The sequence below is a fragment of the Zootoca vivipara genome, chromosome 2 (assembly GCF_963506605.1).
Source record: "Zootoca vivipara chromosome 2, rZooViv1.1, whole genome shotgun sequence".
Lineage (NCBI taxonomy): Eukaryota > Metazoa > Chordata > Lepidosauria > Squamata > Lacertidae > Zootoca > Zootoca vivipara.
This window is the reverse complement of record NC_083277.1, coordinates 101,946,066-101,959,602: the sequence shown is the minus strand read 5'-3', so window position 1 is coordinate 101,959,602 and position 13,537 is coordinate 101,946,066. Positions and strand designations below refer to the sequence as shown.

The following is a 13,537-nucleotide window of genomic DNA, read 5'->3' as shown; positions in this document are numbered from 1 at the left end:
TGAACAAAATGTGGAGGGAGGGAACCATGTATACCAGCTCTTTGGAAGGAAGGATAGAATACAGTCATACCTCGATTTAAGTACGCCTCGGTTTGAGTATTTTCAGTTTAAGTTCTCTGCGGACCCATCTGGATTAATCCACTTTCCATTACTTTCAATGGGGAAGTTCGCTTCAGGTTAAGTACGCTCCAGGTTAAGTACAGACTTCTGGAACCAATTGTGTTTGTAAGTGAGCCTGCAAGTACTCCCTTGGGTTTAAGGTCTTGTGCCATGACCCCTGCAGGCCCCAAACACAGCTGTCAAGTTCTCCCTTTTTTTAAAGGGAAATTCCCTTACGCTGAATAGGCTTCCTCGCGAGAAAAGGGAAAACTTGGCAGCTATGGCCCCAAATCCCCCTGCTCTGTCTCATTGCCCCATTATACATCATGCTCCTCTATAATGTTAGCTTTGGGGAGTGTGAAGTCCTCCTCTGAAGAGGATTCCTCCAGGGCTGCCTGGGATACCAGATTGTGGGAGGTATCAAATATTTGCTTACAAAATTTTTGATTACAGCCGACCAGGAAATGGCTCTTCAATGGTTGCTTCACATAACTGGGTCATATCATGTAGCCTGGCACTACTGGCAGTCCTAAAACAATAAGACAATTTTAATATTACCTCAATAGTTAAAAAACAAATAAATTAAGAATTTGGGGTGGAATTCAAGATTGCACTAAGGCGATTGTTCCATCTGTGCTCATCTCCTCCTCCATGCTGTTTTAGGGGTTTCTCCCCAAACTTCCCTCCCCTCGTCAGTTTGGGGAGGGTGGGGGAAGCCCATTTGTGCTAGTGGGATAACACAACCCATTTTAGCATTTTTAACATTTAGGCATTAAATGTTACCCAAAGATAATTCAAATTCTGTATTACACTTTCTCCTGTTTGAGAAATTAAGATTCTACCATAGTCCTCTGGTCATTCTGTGAATCCTTTTTTTTCTTTTCAGGTGCAAGCATTGACAATTTCATCCAAGCAGTGAAGAATCAGAATGTCCTGGTAGAAGTTGTCTCTGGCAAAAATGTCAGTGACCAGCTAGTGCACAATGGGGCTATAAAGGTAGCCCTTGAAGACAAGGTAACTTCAGTTATTTTTTGGTGCAATCAGTGCTATTTTTCTAGAAAAGGAGGTGCCAGAACTCATAATTAACACCTCCCTTGTTTTCTTAAAATGGCAATGGTGCTCACCTGAGAGGTGCCAGAACTGAGTTCTGATGGGGGGGAAGCCCTGGGTGTAATCCTAAGTGGTGTAAAACTGGGGGTTAAACCCATATCAACTGTCATCTTGTGCCAGCTTGTACAGGGGCGGGGAATGTGAGGGCAGACTTATTCTTTGCATCTCCATGTGGTTTCCTTTTTTAATCTTTAGCCCTGGATCGCTGGCTGAAGGGGGTTAAGATCATGTGAAAGTGGCTCCCTGACAGAACTTTGACTGTCCTTGTTTCTTCATAAAAGCAATACTAGAAATCCTGGTAACCAAATATGGTTGTACATGTTTTGAATTTGAAAGCAAGCGGCATCTTGTGGTGTTGAGCGTAGCTGTTTTGCAAGCCTGTTTTTAAATGCCTTTCTCAGTTAAAGAGAAATACTCTTAAAGCAGAGTAAAATACTGGTGTGGCATCAGGTAACAGCTAACTCCATCCCAGAGCAACAGGATGGAGGAGTTAGCCAAATTAGAATCAAGGCCACAATTCCAAAATTTGGGGGCACAAAGTTCACAACTGTATGAGAGCAGTGAAGCTGTCCCAACAAGTTGTTATATCCACCCAGCAAGCTTTATAGTCATTGCTACTTTTCCAGAAAAAGAGGTGCCAGAACTCACCATGAACGCCTCCCTTGTTATCTTATGCAGTCATACCTCGGTTTAAGTATGCTTCGGTTTGAGTACTTTCAGTTTAAGTACTCCGAAGACCCGTCTGGAACGGATTAATCCACTTTCCATTGCTTTCAATGGGAAAGTTCGCTTCAGGTTAAGTACGGACTTCTGGAACCAATTACAGTCATACCTTGGGTTAAGTACATTTCAGGTTGAGTACTCCGTGGACCCGTCTGGAACGGATAAATCCACTTTCCATTACTTTCAATGGGAGAGTTCACTTCAGGATAAGTACGCTTCAGGTTAAGTACAGACTTCCGGAACCAATTGTGTACTTAAACCGAGGTACCACTGTAATGGTAATGGAGCCCACCTGAGAGGTGCTGAGTTCTGGCTGGAAAAAAAGCCCCGTTTATAGCTAAGGCACGGCACATACCTTCCTTGAAAGAATCAGCCTTGTAAGAATGTCTGGCCTGCAGCTGCAGGCTCCATCAAGGTGGGTGCATCTGTTCCCACTGGTGAAGGCATCTTCTGACCCTGGGAGACAATGGCAGACCTGCCTCCTCTTGTGAAGCCTCTTCAGCCTCACCCCAAGCTGTGGCTCTGAGTTCTCCACAGCCTCTGGCAACATTCTCTCCTCGACAGGAAGGGAAACAGGCACAGATACTCCAATACCAGCATTACCATCTTTCTTCAGACAAGGCTTTGCTCTGCTGTCTCAAGCTCCTGCCCCACTCTTCCCCATCTGCTGCCCAAGGTCTACACTTGAAGGCACTTAGTGATGTAGGACACCTTCATTACAAGTAACACATAAAGCAGGCTTATGAATTTCTGTTTTCATTACAGGCTGTTATTTTCTCAGCATTCAGTCACTGACTTGCTTGGATTTCTAACTTGCATTTCATGTCTTGTCTTGATAAAATAAAAAAATTCCTTCAGTAGCACCTTAAAGACCAACTAAGTTTTTATTTTGGTATGAGCTTTCGTGTGCATGCACACTTCTTTGTGCATGCACACGAAAGCTCATACCAAAATAAAAACTTAGTTGGTCTTTAAGGTGCTACTGAAGGAATTTTTTTTATTTTACTTCAACCCAGACCAACACGGCTACCTACCTGTAACCATGTCTTGTCTTGGTTCAGAAATACAGATTCACACTTCTATGCCACATGGAAGTCACCAATTGCTTTCCGGTGCTTGTCAACATCATCAGCAATGCACGCCTGCGAATGTTAAACTCTGCTGCCCGTATTCGAATCTGGAGTCACGTGTTTCTATTTGTAAGTCTTTCAACTGGATTATAAGAATTGTTAACATTAGTGTGAAGAGGTGGGGTAGTTGTAGTAGTGAATAAATGTGAAAACACACACACCACACACACGTGTGTGTGTCTCTCTTTAATAGATTTACATCCATTTTAATATTGATAGGCATCCAAGACAAGGTATTTCTAATTTCGTTCATTTTTCGGAACTTCTATTATTTTTAAAAATCATGCATTCCGTTTGAGACATCATCTTATTAGTTGGTGTTATATATATTCCAAGGTATTTGATAGAAACATTTGTCCACTTAATAGTCATTTGTTTTGATATTTTAGTTTTAATTTCTTCTAGTACAGTACAGTATATTAATACTCATAATATCTGTACCACCTGAGTCGATTTTATACTGATGTAGTCTCTGAATTCAGTTGGTTCTTGTGAGTTTATAGTAGTTAACAGTACATCATCAACCTAAAGACAATAATCAATTATCTACTTTATTCCTATAATTAACTATCATTTTTAAGCCTACCAAGTACAGAGAATAATAGCAACTGTTCTAATCATAAATACTGTCACACAGCATTTATAAACTTTATCTTTCTGATTCGTTTCCCAGCAATTTAGTAGCAAAGAGCTATGGATGTTTTTCTGCAGCATGTACAGGTTTGGGATAATTGTATACCCTACCTTTCCAGCACATTTTGCGATGATGAGCATTCGTTACTACAAGGTAAAGTAATTAAACATGCATGAAACTTATTCCCTTGCAATTCCCACTCCAGCTGACATCAAACTCGGTAGATTATCTATCTGTGCTGTGTCTGCGTATAGTTTGCTGTGAGTGTCCAAGCACCCACAGCACCCTTGGTATTGCAGTACGATTGTGTCTTATGTGGGAATTTGGTTCCAAGGGTCCCCTGTCTAGGCAAAAATGCATGAACTCAAACCCTTGGAATCCAACCTCTGTGCGATCTTGTGGGAGCATCCCAGACCCCTGGTGAGAGGAGATAGCCTTGCTCAGAAAACAAGCCAGAAAGTTTAAAAGCTCTATGTGGTGTAGTGGTTACGAGCGGTAGACTCGTAATCTGGGGAACCGGGTTTGTGTCTCTGCTCCTCCACATGCAGCTGCTGGGTGACCTTGGGCTAGTCACACTTCTTTGAAGTCTCTCAGCCTCACTCACCTCACAGAGTGTTTGTTGTGGGGGAGGAAGGGAAAGGAGATTGTTAGCTGCTTTGAGACTCCTTTGGGTAGTGATAAAGCGGGATATCAAATCCAAACTCCTCCTCTTCTTCTATTTGCACCATGAAAATCCAGTGTAAAAATCCAGTGCTTTTCCATCTATAAGACGCTCCCATGTATAATATGCCCCCTATTTTGGGGGACTCAAATTTTAGAAAATGTGGGGAGATGGCACAGAGTTGTTCAGCTTTCTTTGTGGAGGATTACCCAGGGTTGTTGAGCTTTTTTTAAAAGGATCTCTCTTTTTTTTGCCAAAATCGCTCACCCGCACATGTCGCTAAATCTGCCTCATGTCTGACCCATGGCCGGAAGAAGCTGCAAATCACCCGCCCAACTGCTGGAGCGTCAGCCAATCCACACCACCCATTGAATCATAATATCTTTGGTGCCTATGGCCCCTGCATTCTTGTTTTTATGATAACTAATTTGAGTTGGATATAGCTCTTGGATTTATGTTTAAACCTTGGGAGATGGCAATGGAGAGCTAACGATTCTATTGACTCCAATGTGCCACAATGGAAGAAGTAAAGAAGGCTTTCAGTTTTATGCTAGCTCTTATATCCCAGTCCAGATTCCCCTTTTGAATGTTTTATTATTTGTTTTTAAAATGTAGAGGCTGCCCTATTTAAAAAGATTTTAAAAAACAGAGGTAAAAAGAGTAATACAATATGCATTTCGAAATTCAGAAAAACTGAGCACACCAAAAAAGGGGGGGATAAAACTGCTATTTCGTGTTTGTTGTGTCCGACTCTTCATGACCCCATGGACCAGAGCACGCCAGGCACTCCTGTCTCAGGTGCGCCTTCCCGTGGGGTCATTCCACAACTGCGATGCCACTACTGAAAATGCACTTTTACTCTTGGCCCCCTGCTGCATCTCACCTAGTGGGCGCACCTGTAGAAGGGCCTCCAGCAATGATCTGCAGGTCCAGGTACCAGTAGGTAAGTGTGGCAAGAGATGATTCGTTCAGTATTCTTGCAGTCAGTGCAAAGATTTCCCAATTCATTCAAGTGGAGAGAGCTGGTATTTATTTGAAGTATTAATACACCATTCCCTCTGTCTGACATGCAAGGGCATACTAAGTTGCCAGCTCCCGTAGTTCCTTCCCTGTCTCACCTAGGAACTTCTGCTTCTTTAGTCTTTGGTTGCTCGTTTCCTCCCCTCACCCTCCTGTTCCCTCAGAACTCCCTAAATGCCATCTCTTTCTCCATTAACATTTTGTAAATTGCAGGACCCAAACCCTTTATAATGGTCCCTTGGGGGTACACAAAGTTTATTAGTATTTTTTATTAAATATATTAGTCACTTTGAAACCAAAGTACTAGTTACAGGTAGGTAGCCGTGTTGGTCTGACGTAGTCGAAGCAAAAAATAAAATAAAAATTCCTTCCAGTAGCACCTAAGAGACCAACTCAGTTTGTCATAGGTATGAGCTTTCGTGTGCATGCACACTTCTTCAGATACACTGAAACAGAAGTCACCAGACCCTTATGTATAGTCAGAGGGTGGGGAGGGGTATTACTCAGAAGGGTGGTGGGAATGGGTGATTGGCTGATAGGAGTGGTAAACCTGTTGATGACTGTTAACAACTGCAATTGCACAAGGAGGCAATTAAAAGCCCAAGAAATGTTTTTACCTGGTGCCTGAAGTTAAGTAACAATGGCGCCAGGCGAGCCTCTCTGGGGAAGAGCATTCCACAACCAGGGACAGGGCCGTCTCAAGCATGTGGTGCAGAAATCGCTCTGGCGCCCCTGCCCTGGTGGGCGCAGCATGGCTTCCACGCAGCGCCCCCCTGCCGGCCCCGTGCCACCCAGCCTACCCCTAGAGCCGACCCCGAGCAGGGAACCACCACTCCCATCCTATCTGTGGGAAAGGGTGTGGAAAAACTGAGTAACTGATGAACAATATTAGTATTACATATCTTGGCACATATCATATACTGAAGGGCATAATTATCTCTTGCAATTTTCTCTGCTAGATAAAAACCCGTTCTCACTTGCGGGTCTCAGGACTCTTTCCATCTGCCTTTTGGTGTGGATTAGCTCTGGTGGACGTCCCTTTGCATTTTATTATCCTTCTCCTGTTGCTTTGGCCGTGGCTCAGACTATTAGACATTGTGGGAACTCATGGCCATACCACCACAATTTTTTGTTTGGTGAGTACAATTACTTTCATTTCTTTTAAGAAGTAGTCTTTAAATGACCTTTAACATTTACAAACTTCAGTTACAAACACTGAACCTTTCCCACTAAATAATAAACTTGGATTAGAAAAGAAGATCAAGTATTGTTTATGTATGCGACAACCGCGGCTAGGACTTTGTTAGCCCAAAAATGGAAATTACAGGAATTACCAACAATTGAAGAGTGGCAGACAAAAATGATGGATTATGCTGAACTCGCTAGGTTGACTTGCAAGATCCGCGACCAAGGGGAGACGAGGTTTCAAAAAGACTGGAGTAAATATGTGGATTATATGGAGAAAAACTGTAGATCTTTAAAAACACTTGCAGGATTGAAATAAATCCTACGAACTGACTAAAAAAGTCAAAAAGGAACTGCAAAAATGGAGTTAACAAGAAACCCGCATGAAGGGAGGGGGGGAAGTCGTAGCTCGGCAGAGCAAGATGTAAGATGAAATTATAAGATGTTTTGTATAAAAGATTGTTTTCTTTTTATTATTTTAATTGGATAAATTGGAAAATGGAATAAAAATTTATTTAAAAAAAATAAATAATAAACTTGGGCTGCGATCCTCAATAGTTTACAAGGGACTAAACTCACCCGAACGTAATGAGCCTTCTACATAGTTTTGTATAGTTTGGTCATATGAAACGAGTTTCCTAGAAAGCCTCTGTTTTCAGACACCGGTCTTAACAATAAATATTAACCTTCTTCTTAACAGGTGTCATTTCTGTTTGGCTACAGCATGTCGATGGTCTTATTCCTGTATGTAATTGCCTTCATATTTCGCAACAAATGGCATACTAGCAGTTTTTGGTCATTCATCTTAATCTTGGTAAGTTTTATGACCAGACCACTGACTGATCATTTATTTCCTTATATTCTTAATCTCACAATACCTCTAATTGTTTACAATTTTTCATTAAAGTAGACGAATCAATGAACGCTTCAAATATAATAATGTGAAATAATAGAAGACTGAATAACACTTTGAGCAGAAAAGAGCACAAACAGTGATCCTTTAAGTGTTCTAAATCAGGTCTCCAGCTGTTGTTGGACTACAATTGCCCTCACCTCTCACCACTGCTCCTGTTTACTAGGGATGATGGGAGTTGTAGTCCAACTACAGCTGGAGACTCAAGTTTGGGAAACCCTGTTCTAAATACTTTCTTCAAACTGTCTGCATTTGAGGCTTCTTCCTGGTGAGCCAAGTTATTCCATGCTTGGGACTGTGAGGATCCTCCTTCAGGAGCTGCCCAACTTCTGCTGAGAGATCTCCCCACTACCAATGTACCTCAGACAGGCTGCACCTGTCTTATACTCTGCTACAAAAACAAAACAAAACACCTTTCCCTCTTGCCACTAGAATAGGATACTGTCATTTCGCCCCTTCCTACCCCCCATAGACTCAATAATGCCTGTAAAGCCAGTGGCTGTGAGGTAAGGTGAGGCAACTGCCTCAGGTTACCAGGATCCACTGGAGCAACAGACCCCAATATAGATCTTATTTAGGGCCAGCTCACCCGTGAGGCAAGCTAAGGCAACCGCCTCAGGCGTCGGAATCCATGGTGGCAGCAGTTCCCGATGTCGAACTTTCTTCCCCCCTTGTTCCCAGTGTAGATCTTCCCCCACCCTTTCTTCTCTGGCAGGGAGGGGAAGCCACTTTGGGGTCCACCTCAGGGGCCAATATGTCTTGGGCTAGCCCTGAGGTATAGATTGCACTCTGTGGGTATCGGGTGAGTCCCACCTCCCACCCCAGCAATTCAAATCTTCCGGTGGCGTGGGAGGTGGGATTCACCCGCTACCCACAAGAGTGGTAACTCTCAACTTATGCACATTGAACTTCTGAGCATTCGGTTTCATGCACTTGGCAAATAAATGAAATGAAATGAAATGAAAGTTGAAAGGGGACAGAAAGGGGGGCAGGTATCCAGGAAAAAAAAAGACTTTGGCAATCCCACCCACCATTGAACCCAATATGCGTTGGCTATACGTGATTTTGGCTTCACACTCTGTCCTCAGAACATAACCCCCACGTAAGTTGAGAGGTGTAGTTACACACACTTGGCTGTGTTTCATTTGTGGTGTAAAGGAGTTAAGCCTCAGTATGGAAAACAAAAGGGGAAGAAGCTGTTTAATCTGTTCAAAAGCTTAATATACCTTGTTTCATTTCAGGTGAACATGCTTGCTTTGATTATTGGAGTCATTGATCCTTCACAATATGCGCATTATCTACTAATATTAATTCTTCCCCTGTATCCAGCGACGGAATTTATAATAGCTTTCTCATCGGTAAGCAAAAGTGCAGCCTATTCCTGGTATCTTGAACTTCCTCTTAGTCACGTACCTCTTCTTGAGGAGAGGTCATACTGCTGCCTTCTTTGAGGATGGTGGCACCACCTTCTCCCATAACGAATTTTTAATTACTTCCTGGTCAAACCCCTGCCCTGCACCTTGCTCTTATGAAGCAGAGGATCAAGGAAGCACATCATTGGCCCCACACTTTCAAGCACTTTCTCTACCAGTGGCGCCGGTTTACCCCCAAGATTGGGGGGACTGGAGCTCAGCACGCATGGGTGACGTCATGTGCACGTCACGTGACATCACACATGTCTCCCACCATTGTGCAGGCTGGTGTGACCCCGCACCAGGCATGCGGGTCCCCTCGATGTCTCCTGACACTGTGCAGGCTGGTGCAGCCTTCCACGACATTGAGCTGGGCCCCCTTGAAACAAATATTGAGGGAGCGCAAGACACCTCCGCCCCCTAGAGTTGGCACTCCAGCTCTCCACATCCTCGGGATGTAATAACCTAATGTCAGAGGTTCTTGTGGCTACTCTTGAGTAACGACGCTCCACACCTCCTTGTCTTTAAGGTGTCTTTACTGTAGTGTGCATATTATTTACTGTGCAAAGAGTCTGGTAAACATGTCTGCTTAGTCCGAGTTAGAACCTCGCAATGGCTTCTTCCTGTTTCGCGCCCAACATAACAGCTTGGGAACCCCAAAGCGCCTCCCTCTCGCCCTCCACTGGCCAATCCCGTCATTTCCTTCTCAGCTGCTTCCTTCTCTACTCGCATGCTGTCAGAGCCTCGCTCCTCCCTCTCTACTTCCTGATTCCTGTAATCTGATCCGCTACTGGACTTGCTGCTCTGCGAAGAGCTCGACCTGATGAGGGGGGGGGGGGGCTGTTCCCTATAAGCCCTCCCCCTTATACCTAAACTGATCCAACAACTCTGGTCCATATGGATGCCTCCATACGGCTTAATCCTAATCATTGCATCCAATTCCAAACAATCCTGAGTGATGTTACTCACATAATGACCAGCAAATTTGTTTTAGCAGAGATCCAATTTGGTACTAAATTCCAGGATTCCCCCCCCCCTTGCTCTGTTGTACCCCTCTAGGTCGAGAGGGGGCTCCAGGCCCTCTGGGAATCTCCCCCCCCCATCGATTGATTCTGGCTGCCTACACCTCCCCCCCAAATACATTTGAAGCCCATCTTCTCCTCCGCCTCATGAAAAGGATTCTGAGAAATGTAGTTTATCCTTTTCAGCCAGGCCTTTGGCTAACATCCTATGTCCTTTTACATGTTTTTTTTGGAGAGGGGGGGATGTTTATTGCTTTGGTTTGTTCCTGTCCTTATTATGCCTTTTGCGCTTTTGTCTCGTATGCTGTGAATCGCCCTGCAATCTTTGGATGAAGGGCAATATACAGGTTGAATACCAAAAAACCAATCCTGCCTAGACCTGCAGTTCCCAATTTTCCTATCTCCCACAATGAGAAACACTCAACATAATGTAGGTCTCAGAAGCTCACAGGTCCTCGAGTCACTTTCTTTCAAAGTCATTTTCTTTTACTTCACAAACTAGTAAGTGGAACCTCGGTTTATGAACACCTCGGTTTACGAATTTTCAGTTTACGAACGCCACAGACCCATCTGGAACGGATTAATTCACTTTCCATTACTTTCAATGGGAAAGTTCGCTTCAGTTTATGAACGCTTCAGTTTATGAACAGACTTCCGGAACCAATTACACCCATGCTTCAGGTTAAGTACGCTTCAGGTTGAGTACTCCGCGGACCCGTCTGGAACGGATTAATCCACTTTCCATTACTTTCAATGGGAAAGATCGCTTCAGTTTATGAATGCTTCAGTTTATGAACAGACATCAGGAACCAATTATGTTCATAAACCAAGGTACCACTGTACTTCTGAGTAAGCAGAAACAATTAACTTAATTGGGCGGGACGCTAACTTTCAAGCTGACAGGCACTAGCACAACCTGACTTCAGTATTAGAGGGAATAATCTACATAATCACCTTCCCCCCCCTTACAGATATTGACTGATTTTGACAGATATTATGATGAAAATACTCCAAAATTGAATGTGATCTTGGTGGCTTCCATTATGGTAAGAAATGAATTCTTCAATATTTGTAGGGGAGATATTTTAGTTTGTGGGGTGTTGTATCTAATGGAATGGGTGTTCACCTTGTTGTGATACACTAGACAGGAGCAAAGACTTGTGGGAAGCAGGCTGGACTCGCTCAGTTTTTCCTCCTGTCTAGATGCATACAGTACGTTCCTCCTGGCTCTCCTGATTCAACTAAGTTTTTTACTAGTTTCTGAACCCTCTTTTTCCCTTTAGATTTCCCTTATTGTTGTTTTAGTTCTACAGTTCTTTGTTTGTCCACACATTGTGGTTTCTTACATACACACAAAAACGAAACCAGTTAACCAACCAACCAACCAAACAGACAAACAAAACCCTTTCCGTTGCCACCTTATTTGCCACCCTTATTTGTCACCCTTCTTTTATTCCTTAGTTGTTTACTTATATTGATAAATTTTCCAGAACCAGTGCCCAGTGAAATGTCCAACTCAAAAGACATGTCTCATCCATTTCCTCCATTCTGAGTGCTACTGGTAGGCTGCCCTTTTCCCAGAACTGGTTCTCAAGGGTGCAGTACATCAACACCCACCAATGGCACATCGCTTTCCCACCTGGAATTTACACTCGGTCCTCACAGCTCTTCAGAGACCTCCTTTCGAACGTCTATGTATTGTACCCCTAAAGATCCTTTCTTTCAAAGTTCTCTTTTGGTGGCAATCACTGTCGGAGTTTCCAGCACTTTCTACACCTAAACATCTTTGTATTTTCCACAAGGATAAGGTGGCACTACATTCAGACCTTTTCCTTCCTTCCTTCCAAAAGTGCTATCTAGGTTCCACGTCCAACAAGATCTGACTCTCTGACTTTCTGTCCGCACCCAAAATAACCTAAGGAGCCAGCCTGGCACTCACTGGACATGCAGAGCTCTGAAAGTGTACCTACGTCATACGAAATCCTTCTCTACAATGGATCTCTCTACCTGGTCTCTAAATGGCAGGCAGAGGAATATTATCTCCCTGTCTTACTGATGAGCACTAAGACCAGATTGTAGATAAGAGCATCGGCGATAACTCTTGCTTATCTCTGATCTTAGTGCTATGGTGTTAAGATGGGAAATCCCCTTAGTTGCCCCAGGCATGATGTGGTTAGTATGTCAGATGATTGGCAGGTGTGTTGGTTTGCCCCAAATGGCTGGATGGGCCAAATGAAGATGACCCTACTACTGGTTTATAGGATTGTAGCCCAAATATATTGATTTAAGTTGGTTATAGATCTGTACACTTCTTGAACATAATTGGTTGTTTCTGTGTTTTTTTCTTCTGTTTGTTTAGCCTTACTTCCACATTGTGGTTCTCATTCTTTTACTTCGCTGTCTGGTGGCAAAATATGGCAGGCCACTTATGAGAAGAGATCCTGTGTTTAGGTTTGTACACATATGGTTAACCTTCTTATGCAGTCAGACTTAGTAATGCAAAATATTTTCATGTTTTTCTTCTGAAATGATGGCTTTCAAATACATACAGTCATACCTCGGCTGCCCAACGCCTTGGGAGTCTAATGTTTCGGCTCCTGAATGATCAAAAACCAGAAGTGGGTGTTCCGGTTTTCAAACTTTTTTTTTTTTAAAGCCAGACATCTGGCGTGGCTTCCGCTGTTGTTTCTCGCATGCCTGTGCAATCAAGAACCAATCGTAAGCTGCGCCTTGGTTTCCAAACTTTTCAGAAGTCGAACGGAGTTTTGGAACAGATTCTGTTCAACTTTCGAGGTACAGTGGTACCTCTACTTACGAATAACTCTACTTACGAATGTTTCTACTTACGAATGGAGCTCCGTCCTCCATCTTCGATGTGGTTTAGATAGGATTTTTTCTACTTACAAATTTTTAGATAGGGTTGCTTCTACTTATGAATTTTTTCTCCCAATGCATTCCTGTGGGATTCGACTTACAATTTTTTTAGACTTACAAATGTGTGTTCAGAACGCATTAAATTTGTAAGTAGAGGTACCACTGTACGTCTGTACCTCACTTTTTATATTCATAGATTCTCTCTCTCTCTCTCTCTCTCTCTCTCTCAAAAGCTAGTTTTTCTAGTTCTACGCTTAAGAATCCCAATATCCCCTGGGAGTAATTCAGTGTAAAGGTAAAGGGACCCCTGACCATCCAGTCGTGGACGACTCTGGGGTTGCGGCACTCATCTCACTCCATAGGCTGAGGGAGCCGGCGTACAGCTTCCGGGTCATGTGGCCAGCATGACTAAGCCACTTCTGGCGAACCAGAGCAGCGCACGGAAACGCAGTTTACCTTCTCGCTGGAGCGGGACCTATTTATCTACTTGCACTTTGACGTGCTTTCAAACTGCTAGGTTGGCAGGAGTTGGGACCGAGCTATGGGAGCTCACCCCGTTGCGGGGCTTCGAACCACCGACCTTCTGATAGGCAAGCCCTAGGAAAGCCCACAGTGCCACCTGCGTCCCAATATCCCCTGGGGGTAATTCAATGTAGTGCTAAGCAAATGGCTCTGTCAATGCAAGCATCTCTGCTGGCCTGAGGGAATGAACTTCTCTCACCTCCCACTTACTGTTCCAGGGGTTTTCTTGACC

General features: G+C 43.6%; 1 protein-coding gene across 1 annotated transcript in view; it reads left to right on the top strand.

Moving 5' to 3' along the window:
• Nucleotides 1–13,537, top strand: part of LOC118079652 (ABC-type organic anion transporter ABCA8) — a 62,233-nt gene that overhangs the window by 33,420 nt on the left and 15,276 nt on the right. The window contains 8 exon segments of the mRNA XM_035104054.2: nt 986–1,113; nt 2,994–3,131; nt 3,736–3,849; nt 6,337–6,513; nt 7,263–7,376; nt 8,717–8,833; nt 10,881–10,955; nt 12,269–12,360. Coding sequence (XP_034959945.2) covers nt 986–1,113; nt 2,994–3,131; nt 3,736–3,849; nt 6,337–6,513; nt 7,263–7,376; nt 8,717–8,833; nt 10,881–10,955; nt 12,269–12,360 — 955 coding nt within the window.